Genomic DNA, 26,091 nt, shown 5'->3' on the forward strand with positions numbered 1-26,091 from the left:
TCAATGTATTCAGACAAGATGGTTAATATATAGGGCATAAAAACTTTTAGGTAGCTAACTATTGGACAATGATAACTTTATAAACATAGTTGGCTATACAGAGAGGCTTTAAGAAAAGATGTTCACAAAACTACAGAGCATATTGAGATGTGGGTGGAATATCATTTCTATAACATGGCTGCATAACATGCAGGAACTTAACGTTTGCAGAATGGGGTTAAAAACGACATGTGAAAATAACGATGGCAAATTGTGAAACACTGAATAATATTGTTTCAAATTTTGATAACTTTTCTTTGCTCTAGTAAATTTGAAATTGTTGTTATTTCTGTTATAAGCATTTACTGGAATGATTCCAAACTACCACTGAAACAAGACAAAATCTGCAATTTCAGAGAGAAACAGATTTGAATATATTTTGTCACTGGAGGAAAAAACATGAAGTGTCTGTCTGATAGTTATTTAATTTTCAATTTATTTTTCAATAATAATTCTAACTTAGAAATATTCCAAAGTTGGTCTTGGCTTTATAGAGTGAATTACAGTATCATTTTTATTTTACCTTATTCAATTCCTAGTCAATATAAATATCACATCATGAAATGAGTTGAAAAATAATTATGAACTTTTATTCTTCTGTTTTTAAAGGTTTTAATATTCATATTCAGATTAATTTTTATTGTGAATTTCTGATGAATTTATAAGTTTTGTATAGTCAACCAACATGATTGTTTACAATCATATTAAGATGGCATAATATATTACCTAATGCCAATTAAATTATAAGTGTTCTATTGTTATTCTTAGAATATACTATTATAATTAACAAAATTTTAAGATAGGAACATTAAGAAATATAAATAGAGTTAATTTCATTAAAATATTTTCTCTTCTGAATATTTTCATTTTTAAAACATCCTACGTGTAAGAGCAGTAATAATTATATTATGCTGTCAGAAGTGACCTTTAGTTTTAATCATTCATCGTCAAAAAAGTAATTAAATGACATTTTCAGTAGACATATTCACAAAATGATTACTTTATTCCAGTATGAAATCGATTGTACCTTGTCATTAATCAAAAAATATTCCACGTTCTGATGCAAGAAGCTTCCACTTTAAAAATTTGCTGAGTATACAAAGGATTCAGTGAATAATTCGTTAACACTTAAAGGAACTTAACACAATTGCAAATCATTTAAATGTATTTGTTATAACTTACTTTCACAACCAAATACATGTTAGATGCAGTGGCTAGCAGTGTAAATCACTGCATCTAACAGTGCAGTGTTAATAGGCAAGAAGAAACCTTGATCAGTTGTTTTGAGATATATGTCAAAGCAAGTGATCAAACTCTAGTTTGGAGCATCAATGTAAATCCAAACTTTATTGATTAACCATAATGAACTGATCACACAAGCACCACACTTTTACATAAAATAATGATTATATATATATATATATATATATATATATTATATATATATATATATATATATATGTATGTATATATGTATATGTATATATATATATATATATATATATGAAGAAGCTTGGGTTAAATATTTACAGAATTAGAAGATAATTTGCTGAAAATATGGTACCATTAAATATTGAGCAAATTACTTGGAAATATAAAGCCACATAAATGTCAAAAATGTGTTTCACCTGAAATAATACATTTGAAGCTTATGACATTTATGAAAGTTATTACTAGAAATGTTTATGATCCCAGATTCTAGAGTTAATGTGTATGTACCTCTTGTCTCTAACACCTCAAAATAATTCTATCTTAACTATTGAGCTTCACATTGTATTCACATAATTCTATATTGATTATCACAGCCAACAGGCTTATTTCTTTAAACTGAAAGAGGAAAGTACTGAAAATTGTCATTCTAAACTTTAAGATATAACCTACGTAAGAATTATGTAAATGTATCTTCTAAAAGCTTGACTGACTGGAATTGTGTCAATCCTTATTAATCGATTTAGTAGATAGTAGCAAAATAATTGACATGGCTTTAACACCTTCCGGCTGTAATGGTTAAAAAGTGAGCCATAATACAATTCCATATCTAAACTTACTTGAATCTGAGAAGAGATACCATAAACACTAATTTGCTGTAACAATTACACGACAAAAGATAGTTTTATAGAATCTGTTATAGCAATCAATCATGTAAGATACCTTTTTTTTTACATTTACAAGAGGTGTAGAGGGACACACACACATATACATATATATATTTGCAACATTCACAGGTGTTATGGCAAGACACCATTTAACAATAAAATTCCTGTGACACACACACATATATATGCATATATGTATAAATACATATCATTTTACAACATTTACAAGGAATATGGTGGACATAATTTTTATGGCAATTGTTAACTAAGCAATTAACAATACAAAATTTCAAGATATGATTAAAGAAAACAAAATCAAGAATTAAAGGATGTTTGCTAGATTATTTTGAATTATTTGTTAACTGTGTAAATCATTAGAATTAAATGAAACAGTAATACACATATAATCCCCCCTCCCCCAAATATCATACATTTTATTTGCTAAAAAAAAAGCTAAAACTTTATATATATAGATATATATATATATAGATTAAAAACAAGAATTCTTCCTAGATTGAATTTACAGAATATAAATAATTATTCTTGTTAAAACTAAATAAACTCAAGTGATAATATGAATTCTATGTCTTTTAGTCAGTGGACTGTGAGAGCACTTTTGGTTCATAAGCAAGAGAGACAAAAAAAACAAAAACATTCTATTTGATTTGGAGTTATTCAAAAAGTTATTATTATTATTATTATTCATAATATTTATCAAAGCTTCACAAGATGTAGCAAATCATGAAAAACATTTTTATACTATCAAATGACAATATTTAAAAGTCCATGTCTATACTACTGGTACTTAAACTAGTTTATTGATGACAATAAATTTCATGCCACACATTTAACTAGAAAGTTACTAAATTTTAAAAACATATTGCACAGTCTATAAGAGCTTCAAACAACTGTAACTTAAGTTTCAAAGGTTCGTAACACTGGTGCATAACACCCATTTCCTTTCATTTGTTTCTTGTAAGTTTTCTTTTTCTTTTTCTTTACCCTTCAAACTATTTTTACAATGGGAGGACCACACATAACTAAACCTCAGATTACTTTGAAAGTGTTTGAAGTAGGTGTGTTTTTGTTTTTTTTAAAATTTGATATCATCTCAATTATAATGGGTCAGGGAAACCAACACAGAGACAAACAACAGAACTAGGTGTGAAATACTAATGTAACTTTTCTAACATTTTGGGAAACGTGAAACATTTTGAAACAGAAAAAAAAACCCAAAAACAACAAAAAAACAAAAACAAACAAAAACCACAGTAGTCCTCAAATGATACTAATTTTACCAGTTCAGGTAAGCAAGTTTTGTAGTTTAAAAGATAACCTGATATGATACAGGTTTCAAATAGACATTTAAAAAAAAAAAAAGTATCTCATATAATGATGAACGGGCATGAGATTCCTGCATTCTTTTTCCTTTTCTTTTTCTTACATAAGTACTATACAAGAACAATGTTGTTCGTTAAATGGGTAAAATATATCATAACATTTATGTAAGACATACAGCTGAACCAGAGTCAAACACATAAGAGAGACCTGAGCAAATATACAGACAATGTTGAAAATAAGATAAAGAAATGCTGGTGATATTTTTAAGAAACCAGTAGACTTCATATATCTGACAATTTGAGACAGCGAATGATTTTAGTTCATCCATCCTGGTGAATACCATTTTTTAATAGATTTTTGTATACATAATTACACACACACGCGCAATAAAACAATCAGTTGACCATAATGTTACGTAAATATATAAAGAAGCACTAAAATGATGAAATTTCATCCATTTGCAATTTCCCTTAATTCAATAATACAGCTACTGTCTCTCTCATTCTCTTCATAGACAATGTGACCTTCAACAGCATCATCTTTGTCTGGTTCATCAACAGAACTGTTTTGTACTGAATTGGTCATATTACTATCTAGAGCAGGACTGCTGGTTCCAGTAACACCCCCTACATTATCATCGGAAAAGTAAGAAGCTTCTTGTTGGGCTAGGTGGGATAGTAAGTTGATTGGCTCCCCAAACGTGCCGATATCTGGTGTGCTGGGTTCAAGCTCAAAAAGTTCTGGAGACGATAGGTGCCCAACATCAACATAGGGGACTTCTTTAGTAGCTTTGATAATTCTCTGACAATAGAGATCCTCAAAGTTAATTGGATATTGATCATTTTCCCTGAGAAAAAAAAAATTGAAAGAATTAATTAGTGTAAGAATATTAAAAAAAAATAAAATCTGAATAATTTTGAACATAACATAAATATTGTTGAAAAAAATCATTTTTTATTTTAATTTGTGTTTTTTTATAGATTACCACCTATTCTGGTCAAAATGATAAATTAGAAAAAAATTATGAAAATATTGACCAGGATGAAGATATTAACTATTGACCAGGATGAAGGCTAACAACCACTGATTTAAATAATATCTGAAACTGTTAGTGTATTTCATTTTACTTTTGAACACTGCTGTCATAATTACAACTTAATTGAGATTATAATTATAACATAATTAGAATCTCAATATTTTTTTTACATACTTTATCTGTCTATATATATTTGTCTAGAATAAAAGTCAAGTTATCTACTGATTCTTCAGAAAAAAGTAATTAACCCTTTTGAAACTATATTGATACTGTTCAAATACACTGCTTTTGTTTCAATCATTAAGTTTTAAAGTAACGGAAAATTTAATGAAATAACTTTATCATTATTAAGCTGGTGTTTGGAACATAAATTAACAAAATATTTTGATGAAAGGTTTTAATTTAGATCACTTTAAGACAGAAACTTTGTATTATAAAATCAGATGTGGTCTCAGTGAGGTTGGTATCAAAATGGTCACGAATAAACTTCAAGAATATTTTTTCTGCTTCTTTCTTTTCAGTTAGAACACTGATCACACCAGCAGATACCAACCTATTTATTTAGTATTCAGTGTCTACTTTGAGTTATCTATTTAGTGCATTCTTTTTGGTATTGCTAATACACTTATTTCATCATGCCGGTGGCACGTAAAAGGGCACCATTCGAGCATGATCGTTACCAATGTCACCTTACTGGCACCTGTGCTGGTGGCATGTGTAAAAAGATTCGAGCGAGGTCATTGCCAGTACTGCCTGACTAGCCCCCATGCTTGTGGCACGTAAAAAGCACCCACTACACTCTCGGAGTGGTTGGCGTTGGGAAGGACATCCAGCTGTAGAAACTCTGTTAGATCAAGTTTGGGGCCTGGTGCAGCCATCTGGTTCGCCAGCCCTCAGTCAAAATCGTCCAACCCATGGAAAGCGGACATTAAATGATGATGATGATGATCTTTCAGTTATTCATCTCCTCGAATATCCATGTTTTATTTAAGGATGTGAACATTAAGCTGACTTCTTTTTGTTTTAGCAATGCACAGGGAAATATTCGATCTCAACTCTCTAAGGTTATCAAAACACAGTCATAGAGTAGTGAATTGCATTGCTTTCTGCTGAGCATTTTTTGCTAAGTGGACAGGGTTATTTAAATGTAGATAGGATACTTTTATAACTGTGTGGTCTATTGGAAAAGAGATAGATGTCATCAATACTATCATCATCCAAGACATATTGCAAATGTTTCCCTGACGATTCACCAATTTTTACATGCTATCAAATTATAACAAATAATAAATATCGATACAATATGGATCCACCATCTGAATTACATTAAGTTAGATCAGCTCTCTAACTGCAGTCAGTCGATCAGTTTATTGTATACAGTGATTGTCCAACAATTTAGGACTCAAAATGGATTTTTTTGAGGAGAATGTGAGCAACTACTAGTTTAAAACACAAAAAATAAACAAACAAAAAAAACTGCCAGATAAATTGAGATATGACAACTTGTAAGTCTATATATTTTATATATCAAAAAAAGAAATTTAACACACACACACACACACACACTTTTCATCTCGACCCCTTCGTGTGTACATTTAACTAAAAGGATGACTGCAAGAAATCTTGATCTAGATGTTAACAAAAATATACTAGAAGTGTACACTTCTAATATGAGAGTGTATAGTGTGTTTTTATGCTTTTGTAGTACAAAATAAATAAAATCGATATATAATATATATTTATTTATATATATATATACACACACACACACACACACACACACATATATGCATACAGTGAGAGAGAGGGAGAGAGAGAGATGAGAAAGAGAGACAAATGGAAAGAGAGAGTAAAGAAATAGGAGATGAGACAGATAAGAACGTGATGAAAACTTCAATAATGGAATAAACAACACATATGACTATTTTAACCCAAACAATGTGATTGTTATACAACAGAATAAACAATAAATAAAATATAAATGTTGAAATCATAGTGAGCCAGTCATAGATGTTATCTAATCTAGTAAACATTAACAAACTTGGCTACAGGAAATCAAAGTTGGCACTCCAGACAATAAACTTGGATAATGGTTCTTAGTAATTCGTTTTGTAATTGTTTTTCACAAGATAGTTTATATACTTATATTTAGAGCCTTTTGATTTGAACTACCATATGTAAAACAGTCTATTTCAAAGTTAAATTGCAATCAAATTACCTGTGCACTTCAGTTACTATTGGTAAATAACTAGGTGCCCAGAAAGTTTTACCTTGAGTAAAAATTAGTAATTAATGGGTACAATAAACTTAGAATCATTAACACAGTTCTTATCATTATAATATTCTTGTTAATCAGAATGTAAAAAAAAAAACCATAAGTTTTAAAAAATTTTTCTTTGTTGTAATTTAGTTGGTGAATAAATGAAGTTGTTGAAATTGTTTCACTCTCTTGAAAATTAATCATTAATTGTTTAAGTATAAATACAAGAAATTGAATGAATTAATTAATATTGATTGGAGACTAATTTTTACTTATAAATCCAAATAGAGTAATTAAAATAAATTATTAATGAAAAGTCTGGGTATCATAATATGTATAGACTGCTGATTAAATTTACTTTGTCTTCTGGTAAATGCTAAAATTTGTAATGACTAATATCAGGTACTAATTGAGGTAATAGCATGACAAAAATATAGAATATTTAGCAGTTATAGACTGAAATCTTAAATCTTCGTGTGATATTTATATCACACAAATAATACCAAGAAATAAATTTTAAATGATGTAAAAATGTTAAAAGAACATAATGAAGGGAAAATCTTAAAGCAATTTGTTGAGAAATTTCCATGTGCAATATAGAACCATACACAGTTGTACCTACCTGTTATAGATAGCTAAAGCAATGCTTGCCGGATGTGGAATTGGAAGAGGTATTTGTAGTTTATCAAACACATGAGGCATATGGTCTTTTTTCCAAGGGCACATCTTTTCTCTGAAAGAATAACATAATTTCATTGTCATTTTTAATACTAAATTTTTGAATTTGTATCAAAAAGAGGGAAAAAGAAAAAGGAACGAATTTGACATTTGGAAATTAGTGTTAAAAATAATCAACAGATTGTATTGTTCTGGACCAAGATGCATAAAACAATTCTTTCAACCAATCCATGTTAGGATAGGAAAATATCATTAAAATGACAATGATGATGATGATGATAAGGAGGATGGGGGAGGGGAGACGGAATCATAGTTTCAACAGCATTAGATTAGAAAACTGATTGCAACTGTTTAATGTAGGAATTGGAAATAAATTTTACCAAAATATTACTTGCAACATCATTAGCAGTGATAGCAGCAGCACCACCATATTTTAGTTTAAATCTTGTAAAAGTCAAATTTACTACTCCTCTCTCTCTTTCTGGGTCAATAAGTCACATACCAGTAATATACTAAGGTTGATTTAATTAATAGTACTTCTAAAAATTATATAATTAAGAAACTAATATTATGTAATAAAAAAAAACTACAAGCAGGAAAAGCTCTTGGTTTCTATTCAGCAGAATTTATTGAACAGTGAGGGTGTAATTTCTATGTTTAACTGTTAAGATTGTTAAAAATAGTCATAAATGGAAAGAAATCATTCATTGGAAATAAGAAATTTATTACAACTGGGTGGACAACAGTGAAACCTGTCTACCTTCAAAGAAATCATGCAACAAGAGAAGCAACATTAGAAAATCAATAATGTACATTGTGGAGAGATAGTTGCAGCTGACTGAGTTGATAGTTGATAAGGTTCCAACCTCCTAGGCAAAAGGTAAACAAATTAGTATCTTATCCCCGGTATTGTGAAATTTCCTTATCAGTGACAGTTGGCTGTAAATTGGTACCATAAGGAAGTACAGTGTGTCTGTTTGTAAGTAGTAGAAGCTCTGAGTAATTTTGTTACTTTGTTGCACCAAGCTGAAAGTCTCTCATAAATTTAGAGAAAATAATAGAAAAATCACTACTGCAGTGTGTTTTCTTTGAAATATTACATGAAGAAAATAACTTCAATGAGGACAGAATGACACACTGAATTATGAAAATTAATTATAAAATATTCTATATATAAACTGAAATCACCATAGAAAGAAGCTATTTAAGTAATAAGACCTCAGGAAACATAAGAAAGATTATAGAAATTAGTAATATTTTTAGTTGTTATACAGAGAATGTTCACAAATAACTCATGATAAATGTTTAATATAAGTATAATAACAGCCATAATTGTTTAATATACTCATTTACTTGTTTCAGTCATTTGACTGCGGCCATGCTGGGGCACCGCCTTAAATATGGATATATTTTTAAAGTTTGAAAACTCCTGAGCTGAGACCCCCTTCGGTCATGACTGACCGTGGGATTGCACCTAGAAAGTTACCCTCTGAGGCACAAGTCCGGGCAAGGTTGTTTATGGGAGACCAGCAGTCGCCCATGCATACCGGCCTCCCCTCTCCATGCCAACAGTGTTATCCAAGGGAAAGACAAAGGCCGATACAGCTTGGCACCTGTGACGGTGCAACTCATTTCTACAGCTGAGTTAACTGGAGCAACGTGAAATAAAGTGTCTTGCTCAAGAACACAACACACAGCCCAGTCTGGGATTCGAACTCACAACCTCACGATCGTAAGCTCAACACTCTAACCACTGAGCTATGTGCCTTCACATATTAGTCAATTACTATGAGATCAGCCTTCTTCATTTAGTTTACAACACACACTTAACTCAATATTTTAGAAGCAAAAGTTTTATTTTATTTATTATTTTTAATTATCAATTTTCTTAGCATGAGATTGGCAGGACAAAGAATTGAGAATAACTACTTTTAAAATATGAAGCACTATAATTCAGTCAGTTAAAGGCTTTTAACTTGATTTGATGTCTTTGTCTTTTCACAGTATGTCTAAATAAAATCAGGTTATAATTATGGGAAAACTTTGAACTCAATATTGCAATTTAACAAAACATATGTAATCACAATTCTTCAACTACTTTTAATAATTGACTGTTCTTCCTCATGATAACTATTAGTTACTGTGGTAAGTGCTGGATGAACAGTACAGTGGATAGGGCTACATAGAGTATTTGGCAGGCTAGAAAGAATAGCAAAAATATGAAGAGCAGTAACGGCATCAAAAAGCTGGGCAGTAAGCATAAAACTAAGTGTATCTTGCCAAATATGAAGCTATGTAGACAAATGTTCTGTACAGTGATGAAAGATGTAGAGTTCTGAATTGCAAGGCAGTGTGTCTGATTGAATCAAGACATCATGCTTCCTAAGATTCGCCAACACTACAACTGATTTTCTCCCCTCCGTACACACGCAAGCATGTATCTGACTCATACACTGTTCACTTCCCAGACACTTGTACATTACTGCATGTGCTTTATACGCACTTTTGACAAGTTGTGGTACACCTGAGCACTGTATACAATAATTTCATTATTATTATTATTATTATCATTTGCCAGTAGAGTATTCAAAGTGAGATTTTATTCTAGTAACAGTGAAAAGAAAGAACCATGATAATACTGCTATTAGAAATTGCTAAATAAAGAACAATAGCGAGATAGTGATGGGGAACTCCACATGGAACCAACAGAAGAACCAGTTACTGAAGTTAGCCTTAGTATGGTTAGTATAACTTTTAAGAGAGGAAGACAATGAAAGTGACAGTTCATGAAAAGAGTTGTTGAGATGTTGAAAGCACCGAGTTTATGTAGATACTATTCTAATAGTTCATTTAGATAATCATATTGTATAGGAAGGTGTAATATCCTTTGACTAGCATATTAGTATTGTATCATCTGGAAAAGATTTTATAACTAGAAAGGGTATGGCCTGGTCAGCCTGTAATGACATGCATAAGATCTGGTCATCAAATCTAAGTAGAGATTTCAAACTTAAAATCTTCAAAGCCACAGTTGAACCAATTCTACTACATGGCTCAGAAACCTAGACGTTATCAAAGAAGCTTGAGAAGCGGTTGGATGGAACCTACACTTGCCTCCTTATGAGAGCTCAAAATCTCTTGTGGAAGCGTCATCCAACCAAAATGCAAATATATGGGAAACTACCACCTGTGTCATCTCTTGTGAAAGGTAGGAGAGTCCAGTTTGCTGGACATTGTTGTAGAGCTGAAAATGAGGCAATTTCTACTCTTCTCCTCTGGAAGCCATCTACTCACGATACCAGAGAGTGCACACTCTCCTACCCTGATGTAATCTCCAGGGATACAGGTATCCAGCAACAGGACCTCCGTAATGCTATGATGGACCGTGAAGTCTGGCGTAGCATGGTAAATTCCATTGTCTCGACCACGGTCGAACAATGATGATGATTGTAGCAAGACATGCTAGCACAAAACATCCAATCACTGCTGGCTGTAGAAGGATACATGTGACCCAGCAGTGAAGTGCGAGTTTTGAAAGGCAAAAATCAGTTGCTGAGAGAACACCAAAAAGTAAACATCTAAGTTGCTGATTGTTAATCCAGATGACAAGACACATTGCTGATTTAACACCGATTAGTAAACCTAATGTTTATGGCTATGGGACTACTACCATGCTTCCCAGTTTTGCTGAACTACTAAGTTACAGGTATGTAAACACACCAACACCAGCTGTCAAGTGGTGGTGGGGGATAAACACACACATACAATGGGCTTTTTTCAGTTTCTGTCTACCAAATCCATTCACAAGGCTTTGGTTGGCTTGAGGCTATAGTAGAAGATACTTGCCCAAGGTGCCATGCAGTGATACTGAACCTGGAATCATGTGGGTGGGAAACAAACGTCTTTCCACACACCCATATATATGTATATATATATATATGTATATATATATATGTATATACCAACTTTCTCACCTATATATATATATACATATACATACATACATGTACATATATATATATTGAGAAAAAAGTTGCTGGAATTTTGGAAAAAATAATCTTTTTATTTCTTCAATATTATTAGCGCTTTCATTCATTTCTCGAACTTGTCATATATATATATATATTAAATGATGATGATGATGATGATGATATATATAAGTAAAATCTCTTTCAATTTGCTGATATGTATAGAATTTTCATTTATTCACATGAAATAACGAAAAGCCAAGATGATTGGTGATATTCTGTACATCAAAATTGTTCAACTCTTGTCAACATGGACAAAAATAAATATTCAAAGTACTGATTTATATGTCATTACTGATGTAGCAAACTTTTATTCCAAGAAAGAAGATATGTTCAAATCTTATAAAAGAGTCAAATTTCCTATCCTCCATCTAATAACGAAAAGTTTGGGAATAAATATAAGATGTATAACAACCTGTCCTTTTATAAAGGATATTAGAAAGATATCTGTTAAATAAACAGTGCTTTGAATAAGCTTTTTCTTTTTTTAAATTTTATCACTGTCTGTTTTTACAAACATACAGTCATTCACATATGTATACAAATTCTTATTTGATTATTGGTTAAAAAACACTTCACTGTTGTGAATATTGTAGTTCCATTGATAAATATTTGCACTACAGAAATTAATTTCCTTTAACATATGTTGCTACCCCCCACCAAAAAGAAACTTTCTGTTTTTATAATCACTGCTACCATCATGATTTTCATCATCACCAACATGAGCACCACTACCACCACCATTTTTAACAAATGATTTTCCAAGGAATCAGTCAGACAGCTTTGCCATACATCATTTTCTCAAGTATTTTCATCCTGTGTCATCTCTGAGGTTTACTGTTTGTTTTCTTATCTGACTTCTTCCCCAAGTCTTTCACAGTACCAATGCTGCATATACACCACAAATACACACTCAGAGTGTATCATATGCATGCATTACCTGTCCATACTGCTCTGATCTCTCCCTCTTTCTCTCCTTTTTTCTCTCCTTCTTCTACATTCACCTGTGCCAATACATTTAACATCCTACCATTTTTTAAAACTTCTTTCTACTCAACATTCCACATCAGCTTAAAACCATACATCCAGCTATCTTTACGAAATTCATTCTTTACACCAAACGTTACAGATCCTTTGCAATCATAGTTCATGTGATAAATAAACAAACAAATTTAAAAAATGAATATGTAACTACTGTTGAAGGTAACAATATATTTTCAAATCTTTTCTTATTCTTTGGATGTCAAGTTGACATTAAATAGTTCTACACCTGCAAGATATTACTGATCTTTATTCAAACTTCAAAGTATTAGTCGGTGCTATTGATGTTGATCATGTAAGTTATTGATCACTATTATTCTTGGAAGTTTTATTGAACTTTGATATGTCTTGCTTAGCTCTACAAAGGAGAAGCAAGAAGAAATATTCCTGTGATTTTCTTCAAAGAATTATATATGTGTGTGTGTGTGTGTGTGTGTGTATGTATGTATGCGCACACATATAAGTATTAAAACTTTCTGTTGAAAAATAATTTTCAGCTAAACCCTTTTGTTACTATAATTCTGTTGAAATACACTGCGTTCATTTTAATTAATTTTTAAAATAACCTTGTATCTTTTATGCTTTACTTGTTTCAGTTGTTGGACTGTAACCAAGCTGGGGCATTACCACAAAGAATTTTAGTAAAAAAAAAACAAAAAAAAACATAGGTACTTATTTTCTTAAATTTAGTACTTATTCTATTGGTCTTTCTTTTTACCAAACCAATAAGTTGGGAAGATGTAAACAAACTAACACTTGTTGTCAAGCAGTGTGTGTGTGTGTGTGTGTGTGAGAAACACATATACATACTCACACATATATGTTAGGCTTCCACATAATTTCTATCTATCAAGTTTATTCGCAATGTATTAGTCAGATCAGAGCATAGTAGAAGACACTTGCCCAAGGTACTGCACAGCGAGACAGAACCCTAAATCATGTGGACACAAAGTGAGCCCCTTAATCACCATAGCTATACCTTAAGTAAAAATAACTGTCATTATTAAGCTGGTGTTTGGCACATAAATTAATATGAAATTTATGAAAATTTTCCAACAATAGGCACAGAAGTGGCTGTGTGGTAAGCAGCTTGCTTACCAGCCACATGGTTCCGGGTTCAGTCCTGCTGTGTGGCACCTTGGGCAAGTGTCTTCTACTCTAGCCTCAGGCTGACCAAAGCCTTGTGAGTGGATTTGGTAGACGGAAACTGAAAGAAGCCTATCGTATATATGTATATATATATATATGCGTGTATGTGTTTGTGTGTCTGTGTTTGTTCCCGCCAACATCGCTTGACAACTGATGCTGGTGTGTTCACGTCCCCATAACTTAGCAGTTCGGCAAAACAGACTGGTAGAATAAGTACCAGGCTTACAAAGAATAAGTCCCGGGGTTGATTCGCTCGACTAAAGGTGGTGCTCCAGCATGGCTGCAGTCAAATGACTGAAACAAGTAAAAGAGTAAAAGAGAAAATAGATGCAGACACTAATAACAACCACTGATTTAAATGATGTCTGAAACTGTTAGTTTCTTTCATTTTATGTTTTAACATTGCTGTCATATTTATAACTTAATTAAGATTGTAATTACAACATAATTAGAATATCAATTTTTTACCTAGTTTATGTGTCTGTATACATCAGTCTAAAATAAAGAGTCTTGTTACTAACTGTTTCTTCAGAAACAATAATTAACCCTTTTGGTACCATATTTCTGCTGAAATGCATTATGTTTGTTACATTAAATGCTGAAAGTAATGAAGAATTTAGTAAAATAGCTTTGTCGTTATTAAGCTGTAGAGGTAACCTGTGGAAGGGGTAGACCCAGGAAGGTGTGGGATGAAGTGGTGAGAAAGGATCTTCAGATGCTGGGCCTCACTGAGGAAATGTCAAGGGGCCGGGAGTTGTGGTGATTTGCTGTACTTGAGAAGATGCATCAAACCAAATAAGATTGCTGCCATTCATACATCATCATCAGGCTTATCCTTAACAGGATGGTGGCGAGCTGGCAGAATTGTTAGCACGCCAGGCGAAATGCTTAGCGGTATTTCGTCCGCCGTTACATTCTGAGTTCAAATTCCGCCGAGGTCGATTTTGCCTTTCCTCCTTTTGGGGTTGATAAATTAAGTACCAGTTATGCACTGGGGTCGATGTAATCTGTCCTTGTTTGTCTCCTCTGTGTTTAGCCCCTTGTGGGTAGTAAAGAAATAGGTGTTGGTGCCATGTTAAAGCACTCAGGCTGGTGCTGCGTAAATGCACCCATGCCGGTGGCATGTAAAGGCACCCAGCACACTCTGTAAAGTGGCTGGTGTTTGGAAGAGCATCCAGCTGTAGAAACCGGCCACAACAGAAAAGTCTGGACAGCTCTGCAGCTGGCCAACTCCTATCAAACTGTCCAACCCATGCCAGCATGGAAAGTGGACGTTAAATGATGATGATGATAAAATTGGTGAATGACAAATTAAAAATTAAAGGAAGATTTTAATTCAGATCACTTTAAGACAAGCAATTTATATCACAGAGCTAGGGTCAATCTCAGGCAGGTTGGTATCATAAGTAGTAGTTAGAAAAGTGGCTGTATTTTAGAAAATAGAAGACTTTGGAATAATTTATTTTAACCCTTTAGTATTTGAAGCAACCATATCTGTCCTAAATAGTGAACCTTGCTTTCTGGCCACATTCAGCCTCCTACATACACCCAGCCTATAATATCATTCTAAAAATAAACAATCACATCATTGGAATCTGAAAGCTATGAGATAATGCATGATTTACTTCAAAACAGTGTGAATAAATAAGCATAACATTTGACAGTAATCTGAATGTTAAAGGGTTAAATACTATATTTATCCGTGTATATGACACACTTGAATATACTGTACACCACTAATTATGGGTAATGAAATTCCAGAAAAAAACATCTTTCTCAACTGACTTTTCTCTAGTATTATAATGTTTAGAAAGTTCAAACATCATTAAAAAACAAATTGTAAGTGCCCTTTGAACTTTACTAGTGTAGGCTGTGAAAGTGCCTCTGTTGTAAAGTCATCATTCTGAATATCAAAGGATCATGTTTTTTTTCTAGAAAATCAACTTGATTTTGATAACAACAGTACTTAAAGTTTTGCTGAATTTTACTGTTCAGTTATTACAGTGAGGCACACACGGTTGTGTTGTCACAGGAGAACAAAGTATTTATTAACTGTGGGTTTCCTAAAATGCTCCCAATTTTATTTTTATTACTAAGCATCCATCTCTATGTTCTGACATCAAATTCTCTCAAGGTTGACTTTACCTTTCATCCTTTTGGGGTTGATAAATTAAGTACCAGTGAAACACTAGGGCTGATATAATCAACTAGTCTCCTTCCCCTAAATTTCAGGCCTTGTGCCTTTAGTAGAAAGAATTATCATTATTGAATGAGAGAACAATGCATGCCATCAAAGTGACACTGGGGTACAAATATATTGAAGTCCAGTATACTCATCATGAATACCCATCTGATAAGGGTACACGAGGCACATGAATCACAAATATATGTGCATGATATGGTGATCTCATACTATTATTATTATTATTATTATTATTATTGAGTGAGAGAGCAGTGCATGCCATCAAAGTGACACTGGGGTAAAATATACGAAGCCAGTATACCTACCATGACTACCCGTCTGATAAGGGCACACCAGGCACATGATTCACAACCACATGTGCATGACATAGTGATCTCATATCAAGATAAACAACGCATGACCTTGCAGGTGGGGCTCAGTTTGAATTTTCTTCAGGTCAAGTAACCCATCCCGTTCAAAAGGTCCTTGAATAAGGTTTGTTTGATAAATGAAATACCTATGTTTCCAAGGGTGAATTATCCAAACCCCAAAGAATTCCTCTCAACACATGGCTATGATGTTCCCTCACTACTTCTGCTTGTGATCAGAGTTGCGTATACCATCAGCCACCAAGGGACATGCTCAACTGGTTAAGGTCAAGCAACTGACAAGCAAATCTGTGGTATTGAGCAGAATATTTGCTGTAGCCCATCTTTTATACCAAGACAAAACAATGTACATGATGACACCTCTATATTATTATTATTATTATTATTATTATTACTATTTATTTATTTTATTTACTTATTTTCTTGTAATACAGTTTCCAAGCTTTTGTTTCAAACAGCTAACATTCAAGATCTGACAAAAATATTTTTGGCAGATGAAAACACTTTATCTCTGAACACTTGGATTATTTTTTTTTTCAGTCTTATATTTGATAAAGAGATGATTTCTCTGAAATATAATAGAAGCATTAAACAACCTATGTAGGGTAATACATCTTCTTTTTTATATTTTCATTGGCATCACCTCACATATTTTGCCTAACCTTTCCTTTGTGATCCTCAAAGGTCATCTTAAAAATATTTCATAAAAGAGAATTTTAAATTTTCAGGAAGTGAAAAACATTTTAAATGCTCCATTCGGTGTTTCATATGTAATTTTATGGAACTTTATAGTATGAATTTCTATCTAGATTAAAGATAAAGTGCTTCAATGCTCTCAATGTCAATTTTATTTTCTGATCACTTCATACTAATAATTATGAGCAAAATTTTGCTGCATTTAGTTGGACATTTAACAGTATGATTTCTGATGAGGGCATACTTATGAAATATTGATTTCAAATTTTGGTACAAGGTCAGTGCTTTCAGGGAGGGGTTAAGTTAATTAGATCCCCCCCCCCCCAATGTTCAACTGGTACTTATTTTATTGAACCCAAAAGGATGACAGGCAAATTTGATGTTGATGGCATTTGAACTCAGAACATGAAGATGGATGAAATGCCACTACGCATTTGCCCAGCATGCTAATAATTCCATCAGTTTGCCACCTTGTACTTATGGAATATTAAGAACATTAATATGTAGTAGTGGCTGTGTGGTAAGTAGCTTGCTTACCAGCCACATGGTTCCGAGCTTAGTCCCACTGTGTGGCACCTTGGGCAAGTGTCTTCTACTATAGTCTCAGGCCGACCAAAGCTTTGTGAGTGGATTTGGTAGATGGAAACCGAAAGAAGCCCGTCATATATATGTATATATGTGTGTGTGTGTGTGTATGTGCATGTGTATATGTTTGTCCCCCCAACATCGATTGACAACCGATGCTGGTGTGTTTATGTCCCCGTAACTTAGCAGTTAGACCGATAGAATAAGTACTAGGCTTACAAAGAATAAGTCCTAGGGTTGATTTGCTTGACTAATGGCAGTGCTCCAGCATGGCAATAGTCAAATGACTGAAGCAAGTAAAAGAGTAAAGAGTATATTATCATCATCATAGAAAAATAAAACACTAATGTAGTGATCTTTTCTCTTCACTACACACCAGTTAGCTTTGACAATAGATATAACTTATTTCTGGTCGTGTAACATAGCCACACATAGTCCACATAAAGAGGGGAAAAGATGGGTAACATTTACTTCTCATGTATAAAGAAACCTCCTAAAATTTAAGTTTAAAATTTTGGGGAAAAAAATGCATAATATACACAAATGAATACGGTATAAAAAATTTCTATTAAAAAAAATTAATAGCCAAAATTATGTCTTCTACAAATTATAATGATTTATAAAGTTGATATTTATCTGAATCTAAAATTAATCAGGACAGTTGTTCTTTGGATAAGATGTTGATCTATTGCAGGTTAACTATCTGATGAACAGTAATGGGTAAACGGAATGAGTAAGCAAAGAGTACAATTATACCATCAGCATTACTATATGACTTCATGTACACCATTTACTCTCCTTTTCTAACTTTTTCATAATGATAATAAAAAAAAGTTACAAAATTCCTCAATGAGAAAAAAAAAGATAAAATGTAAGATGTAAAAAATCAATCAATATTATTACCTGGGAGTATCCCACCGGGCTGTTGGAATTAAATGTTGATTGGGGTTAAAGATTCCGCAATCCAAAAAGGGAGGCCGTATACTCACATCAGCTAAAAATAAATGTTTATTTTATAGAAAATTGCTAATATATAAATGAAAATGATTTCGGTAACCATTGATCTAAAAAAATATATGAATAATGAATATCTCATTTTAAATTACATAATGTATGACTGCAGTATTTTTTAAGGTTAAAAATATAGGAGATGATAAGTTTTGTTTTTGATATTTAATATTGCTTCTTTGAATAAACTCAAAATAGGAAATATCTTTCTCAAATTTAATATACCGTACAAAAAATATTTTAATTCTAATTCAATAAAATGTAGCAATAAAAAGATTTTTTAAAATCAAAATCATTTCAGACCAGCAGGAATGTGCATTTGGGTGATTTCATCCAAGTCATCATGAAACTCAGCGTATTTAAGCATGTCTGTATATCGTTCAAAGTTGAGGTGTTCCACCTGTGAAAAGACCGGATTTAAGTTTTGTGATTCAGGAAATATTAGTAATGGTAGACACATTCAGGAAATATTAGAAATGGTAGACACATAGGATATGTAAAAATTATCCAAATATTTGAAAACCCATTTGTATTACCTTTTGAGTTTGTATAGTTAAAAGGAAAATACAGGGCTGCTAAAATGACAGGGAGGAATTTCTTGAGTGGATAACTTCATATTCTTCATATCAATTCTTGCACTTTAGTACTTATTTTATAGATGTTATAAGGGATGAAAGGCAAAGTCAATTTTGGTTAAAGGTAAGATCATAACTCATAAGCAAGTATGATTTGGTAATATGTACCATGTTTTTATGAATTATTTTAAGTGTTTTTGCACTCATGAGCAGAGATGGACATCCTTTCAGCCTTTTCAGTCACAAATATTGAAGATGTGAAAGCTGGTGGAAAAGAGCTGCACCATCTCTAGGCTAGTACTAATTTATTTACAGTTGAGTAGACTGCAGTAACGTGAAATGATATGCCTTGCTTAAGGACACAAGGCATAACTCAACCCAGGGATCAAATTTGCAGGCTTATAATCATGAACCCCAAACACTAGGCTACATGTCTGCACAATATGTAAAGGTGAGTAATTAAATATAACATAGTACTTTTATTTGATGCACCAGTTCTTGCTCTCTCTCTCTCTCTCACACACACATACACATACACACACACACATGGCAGACTTTCATAGTTTCTGTTGACCAAATTTTGTACATAAATTTTTGGTTGACCCAAGCTCTGGTAGGAGGCACTTGCTTGACATGCCATGCAATGGGATCACTGCAGAAACCAGATGGTTGCAAATTGAACTTCTTACACACACAGCCAAGCCTACATCCGTATATGCAATAATTTATATTTATCTTCATTCAGCTGAGCAACTACAAATTTATGATCAATTCTATCACACCAATATTATACATCTTAACAATCCAATAGTGAAATTCTATAATTGTAACTTTGGAAATACTGTAACCAGTCACTTGTAAATCTTGCAGTAGTCAGTGCAGTCATGCACTTCTGACAAATCTTGTTGATGTGGTAAATTAAAATAGGTCAAACAGTATAGATATCAAAAATAAGTTAGGATGATCTGCGGCTCTTAAGATTTTTAATCAATCTGTTTTCCTGCATATAATATTCTACCTCCGACTGGCTCTTGTGCCGGTGGCACATAAAAAGCACCCTCCAAATGTGGTTGATGCCAGAGTCGCTTGACTGGCTCCCATGCCAGTGGCACGTAAAAAGCACCCACTACACTCTTGGAGTGGTTGGCTTTAGGAAGGGCATCCAGCTGTAGAAACCTTGCCAGATCAGATTGGAGCCTGGTGCAGCCTACTGGCTTGCTAGTCCCTTCAGTCAAACTGTCCAATCCATGGCAGCATGGAAAACTAATGTTAAACAATGATGATGGGTCTTTTTTTCTAGTTTCAGCCTTTAGACAACAGCCAGACTAAGAAGCCAGCTTCAAGAATGCTAGTATAGTATATTGCCTTCACCCCTGCACACACCCTGTACATTGTTTGAATGCCTAAGCCATCCTTTTTGGGTATAAGTGACTCAACACATTGTTTTTACTCAAACACACATACTTACCACAATTTTTATCTACTATATGTGTATGTGTGTGTGTATATATGTGTGTATATATATATATATATATATATATATAGTAGCTAAAAATTATATATATATATAAATAAGGATAAGATCGTTAATTTAAATTAAATAGCGATCTTATCAAGTCAGCATGGAAATAAAAACCTTCAAAGGTAATAACTATTATTAAAATTATATTTTAGGGTATCTACGAGATACCGCCATGCTGAAAATAGCTGCATGAACATTTAATGTGGTTTTAGAGTCAGATTTTGGCTGCTATTTTCAGCATGGCAGTATCTTGTAGATACCCTAAATTATAATATATATATATCCATACACATAGTTCTATCATATATATAGCTTTTAAGAAATACAAGGATATATTGAAGCAAATGTAAAGTTGTAAGATATCAACTAGTTAACAAAAGAAACACACACACACACATACACACACATTGGGCACAACACGCAAAATGGCCTGCCAGTAACAATACATTTCTCCAAATCCTTTGATATATATTCCTTCTTTTATTCGTAATGGGGAATTTTTCTGAAAATGTTATCGGATCATTAAACAACCTATGTAAGGTAATACAAATATCTTTTCCCTTTGTTTCCATTTATTGCCATCATCTTTCATCTAACATATTTCATCTAAATCCTCACATGCATTGCTCAAAGGCTTTTTTTCAAACATCTCTTTTGCAGACATTGCAATGTTCCAAGCAAATTCTAATACTCCTTCATATATATATATATAATATATATATATATATATATATATATATATATATATATATATATATATATATTTATATATATATATATATAAATAGGGTTAAGCAACAGGTTGCTTAGTCACATACCGAAAATTTAGAAATAGCAGTCAAAAACCGCTTATTCCTATTTTCTACAAATATAGCTCCACATATAACATTTACTTGTAACTCACATATGCAAAAAGAAGGAAAATTAAAACAAACTGTCTTCGGTCAGCTGTGGACGCGTTTCTGGGTTAGAATTATGAAGAACTCATTCCCGTCTTCAGCACAACATTCCGTTAAGTTTTAGATTTGAAAATGCTATTTACCTACCTCTTGCATCCCGATCCCGTGCCATCGGAGATAGCAGGAGATAGTCAGCACAAACCAAATCCATATAGACGAATGAATTCATATTTTCCCTCCAAAATTACCAGATCAGATTGGAACCTGGTGCAGCCTCTGGTTCGCCAGTCCTCAGTCAAATCGTCCAGCCCATGCTAGCATGGAAACTGGACATTAAACAATGATGATGATGATATATATATATATATATATATATCATCATCATCATTTGACGTCTATGTATGTATACACACACACACACATGAATATATATATATGTGTGTGTGTGTGTGTGTGTGTGTGTGTGTAGCCCCTCAGTTTACCAGCCCTGGTCAAACCGTCTAACCCATACCAGCATGGACAATGGATGTTAAAATGATGATGATAATGATGATGATGATATACATACATACATATTGCAACAAATCTAACAGTGTATATTTTCATACTTAGGGGCATGATGTTGAGCAGTCATTGTTCTTTATAGTATCAACTGTCAGGAAGCACGATAACAACAACAACAACAATAATAATACTTATTATTATTATTATAATACTTGGAACAATGCATGTGATGACGAAAGTGTTGCCTCTCTAAGGAAAGAAGCTGGAGCTGAGACATAGATAACCAAGTAGAACATCAAAACTGGAGAGAATTATGATAATGTAATAGAAATAATAATAATAATAATAATAATAATAATAATATAATAATAATAATAATAATAATAATAGTAATAATAATACCTCATTAGAGAAAAGTATGTAAGGCAAAGTGTTTTATCTATGGGCATAATCACTGCCTATTTGGAAGAGTGTGATGTTTATAGTTTTTTATGTGAAACAAAGACATTTATCAAAATAATACTTTGTTCTGTGACAACAGAATAGAATAGTTTGATAAATTACTATCTCTCACACACACATGCACCTTCCTCTCTCTTGCCTGTTTCTCTTTCTCTCATATACTTTGCATATGTGTTATTCGAGCTCCAGTAGCAAACTAGGTTGTCTTGAATTTATTTCTAAGTCTCGGGTTTAAAGTGGACCAGGAGAAGCGTAAGCCTTACTCAATATTTGAACAGGTAAGATGAATTAATCAGCTCAATTCAATACCTGAGTATTTCTCATTGAATGCAGTGGAGGTGTTTTTTTATTTATCTCTTACTAACTTCAGTCAGTGAACAGTGGTCATGCTGGGGCACTGCCTTAAAGGGTTTTGATTGAACAAATCGACACCCTGTACTTATTATTTTTTTTTAAAGTCCGGTATTTATCGTATGAATCACTTTTACTGAACTGCTAAGTTACAGAGACATAAACAAAGCAACGCTGGTTGTTAAGAGGTGAGGGGACAAACACAAATACAAAAGTACATACATACAAACACAGACATATATATATATGGTGGAGGCGCAATGGCCCAGTGGTTAGGGCAACGGACTTGTGGTCATAGGATCACAGTTTTGATTCCAAACCAGGCGTTATGAGTGTTGATTGAGCGAGAACACCTAAAAAGCTCCACGAGGCTCCGGCAGGGGGTGGTGGCGATCCCTGCTGTACTCTTTCACCACTCTTTCTCCCACTCTTTCTTCTGTTGGCCTGCTCGCTTAGCCAGCGGGGTGGCGTCATTCGAAGGCTAAAACAATGCGAACGCATTGTGATCAGCGATGTGTAACAACATCTGATGGTCTGGTCGGTCACGTGATCATGTGATATATATATATATACATATACACACACACACAAATAAACAATGGGCTTCTTTCAGTGTCTGTCTACCAAATCCACTCAAAAAGCTTTGAACTTGAAACCATATGGTTGGGAAACAAACTTTTTACCACACAGCCATGCCTGCACCTACAGGAAGTAAAATGCTATAAAACACTGTTCTGGATTGTAATTTGATATTTTTCTGCTTTGGCACTGGTGTTTCTCTGTATAATCTGTAAAGTGGTTGACATTAAGAAGGGCATCAGGATGTAGAAACTATGTCAGAACAGACAATGGTGCCTAGTGCAGCCTCCAGACTTATTAGCCCCTGTCAAACTACCCAACTCATGCCAGCATGGAAAATAGACATTAAATGATTATGACGATGATGATAATGATGATGATTAATCAGATAAGTTATTCTTCTATAGTCTTACCTTTAGTTCAAAATGGTTATCAGTTTCTTCTAATGGAACCAGGAAATTTTTTGAAAAAATTTCTGTGAGTTTCTTGCAAGCTAAACCTGATAAATAAGATCAAATAAAAAAAAAGTGTTTACACAAAGATAAAAAAAACTCAAAAAAACTAGTAATTCTTTTTATCTATATGACAAATGTATGATAAAAGTTAGCTTCCTGGCTTCAGATTGATTTCATATAAGAAAAATGTCTTACTAATTAAAGCTTTGTTAGTATGGTGGGTATAAAGATCTGAGAAACATTGTTAGTATGTTAAGCATATGAAGCAGTGGACATTGGTTAATATCTCTAAAAAAAAAGTTGAGCTTAATATCAATATTAGGACTATATAGTATGCTTTATTATTGGGCTGTCCGGAAAGTTCGTGCCGATTTATAGTAGCTTGCCTTTCAACTTATTTTAGAACATGGTTGAGTCCATAAAATAGGATTTGACTACACCTCCATTTAGAGCACAGTTTAAACTATCTTTTCATAGAAGAAGGTTTATGTTCCTATAACCTGTGTTAATTCTGTAACCCTTTAAAATGGAAGATAAGAAAGTTCATTTTCGGCACTTGATGCTTTGGGAACCAGACAAAAATTGCTGCAGCTTGGCTGGGATGTGCTACCCCACCCTCCATATTCACCAGATATTGCTCCTTCGGATTTCCACTTATTCAGGTCTTAATGTTGTCTTAATTCAGGTCTTAATGGTGAAAATTTCAATTCCTTGGATGACGTAAAAAGATACCTTGATGAATTCTTTGCCATGAAACCACCTCAATTCTGGGAAGAGGGTATTTTCAAGTTAAAGGAAAGATGGAGACGCATTGTGCAACAAAATGGTTCATATTTGGTTGATTAAAAATGTAATGGCAAGTATTTATTGACCTTTTTCTTTCCTTTAAAAATCGGCACAAACTTTCCGGACAACCCAATATAATGTCATATAATATATAATATTGATTTCAAATTTTGGCACAAGACCAATAATTTCAGGGAAGGAGATAAGTCAATTACATCAACCTCAGTGTTCAACTGGTACTTATTTTATCAACTCCAGTGGAATTTGAACTCAGAATGTAAAGACAGACGAAATACTGCTAAGCATTTTGTCTAGCATGCTAACAATTCTACCAGTTTGCCACCTTGAACCATAAGTACTATTATAATATTGGTTTCAAATTTTGGCACAAGGCCAGCAATTTTTTTTGGTGGGGGGATATAAGTCAAGACCATTGACTCCAGTGTTCAACTGGTACTTATCGATCTGAAAGGATGAAGGCAAAGTCAATCTCAACAGAATTTGAACCCAGAATGTAAGGACAGGGTGAAATGCTGTTAAGCATTTTGCCTGGCATGCTAACAATTCTGCTAGCTTGTTGTCTTGAACTGTATATAATATTATAATATTATTATATATAATATACAATATTACAATATAAACAATTGTGTCCTAAATTTTCTTTCGAATACATTTAATATCAATTCAGTAAGAGTTTAGCTAACTACTATTCAATCATTTTCAAAGTGCTGCAATCATATAGAGAGTGAACTTAGCACATAATTTAGGATTAATTTTCCATAAATCCTACACTTTAGTTTTAATATTGTTTCCAGAATTATAGCTGACATTGAAGAACACTGATTTCCTTGCATTTCTTTTGACTTTTCAATGAACCATCAACAACATAGTCTGATTTTAAACCATTATCTCCATCAGTTCGCAACAGCCAGAGTAGTAGATTATGAAAGGATGAAGGAAGTTAGAACATAAGTCAACTGGTTTTAATGATGATAAAATTAAACCTGACAGCTTAATAGTTGCTCCTCTTTGATGAAAACTATTGTACATGAATGATTGAATCAAAAAGATTTGCTCAATGAACTCTTTTCCACTTGATTAAATGGTTGTTGGTTATTGATGGTAACCTTTATACTTATCTTTATTATAACTTTTTAAAACCTGAATTTAATTCAATTTATATCTATATGTGTGTGTGTGTGCGTAACAGACACATTATGAAGTTCTTTAGAATGGTTGCATGGAATCAGTGGTTGACACTTTCATGTGGATAGCTGGTCTCAACAACAACAGTGAATATTATAAATAGAGCTCATGGACTTTCGATGAGATTTTAAACCTGAATTTTGTAGGAGTGAGAGGTAAGCTAAAGATATTCAAATAACACCTATATATAGTATAGTATTCTGTGAAGGTAAGATCAACAAAAA

At 33.0% G+C, this 26,091-nt stretch overlaps 1 protein-coding gene across 2 annotated transcripts in view; it reads right to left on the reverse strand.

Moving 5' to 3' along the window:
- Window positions 1-3,231: 3,231 nt before the first annotated feature.
- The window catches only part of LOC115211608, a 481,864-nt gene continuing 459,004 nt past the window's right edge, over window positions 3,232-26,091 (reverse strand). For both annotated transcript variants that reach the window (XM_036503259.1, XM_029780201.2), the window contains exons 29-33: window positions 23,834-23,919; window positions 18,832-18,928; window positions 18,424-18,514; window positions 7,395-7,505; window positions 3,232-4,323 (exon numbers count right to left, since the gene is read on the reverse strand). In XM_036503259.1, coding sequence (XP_036359152.1) covers window positions 3,927-4,323; window positions 7,395-7,505; window positions 18,424-18,514; window positions 18,832-18,928; window positions 23,834-23,919 — 782 coding nt within the window. In that variant the 3' untranslated portion in view covers window positions 3,232-3,926. The remainder of the gene's footprint in view (window positions 4,324-7,394; window positions 7,506-18,423; window positions 18,515-18,831; window positions 18,929-23,833; window positions 23,920-26,091) is intronic.

The sequence above is a fragment of the Octopus sinensis genome, linkage group LG5 (assembly GCF_006345805.1).
Source record: "Octopus sinensis linkage group LG5, ASM634580v1, whole genome shotgun sequence".
Lineage (NCBI taxonomy): Eukaryota > Metazoa > Mollusca > Cephalopoda > Octopoda > Octopodidae > Octopus > Octopus sinensis.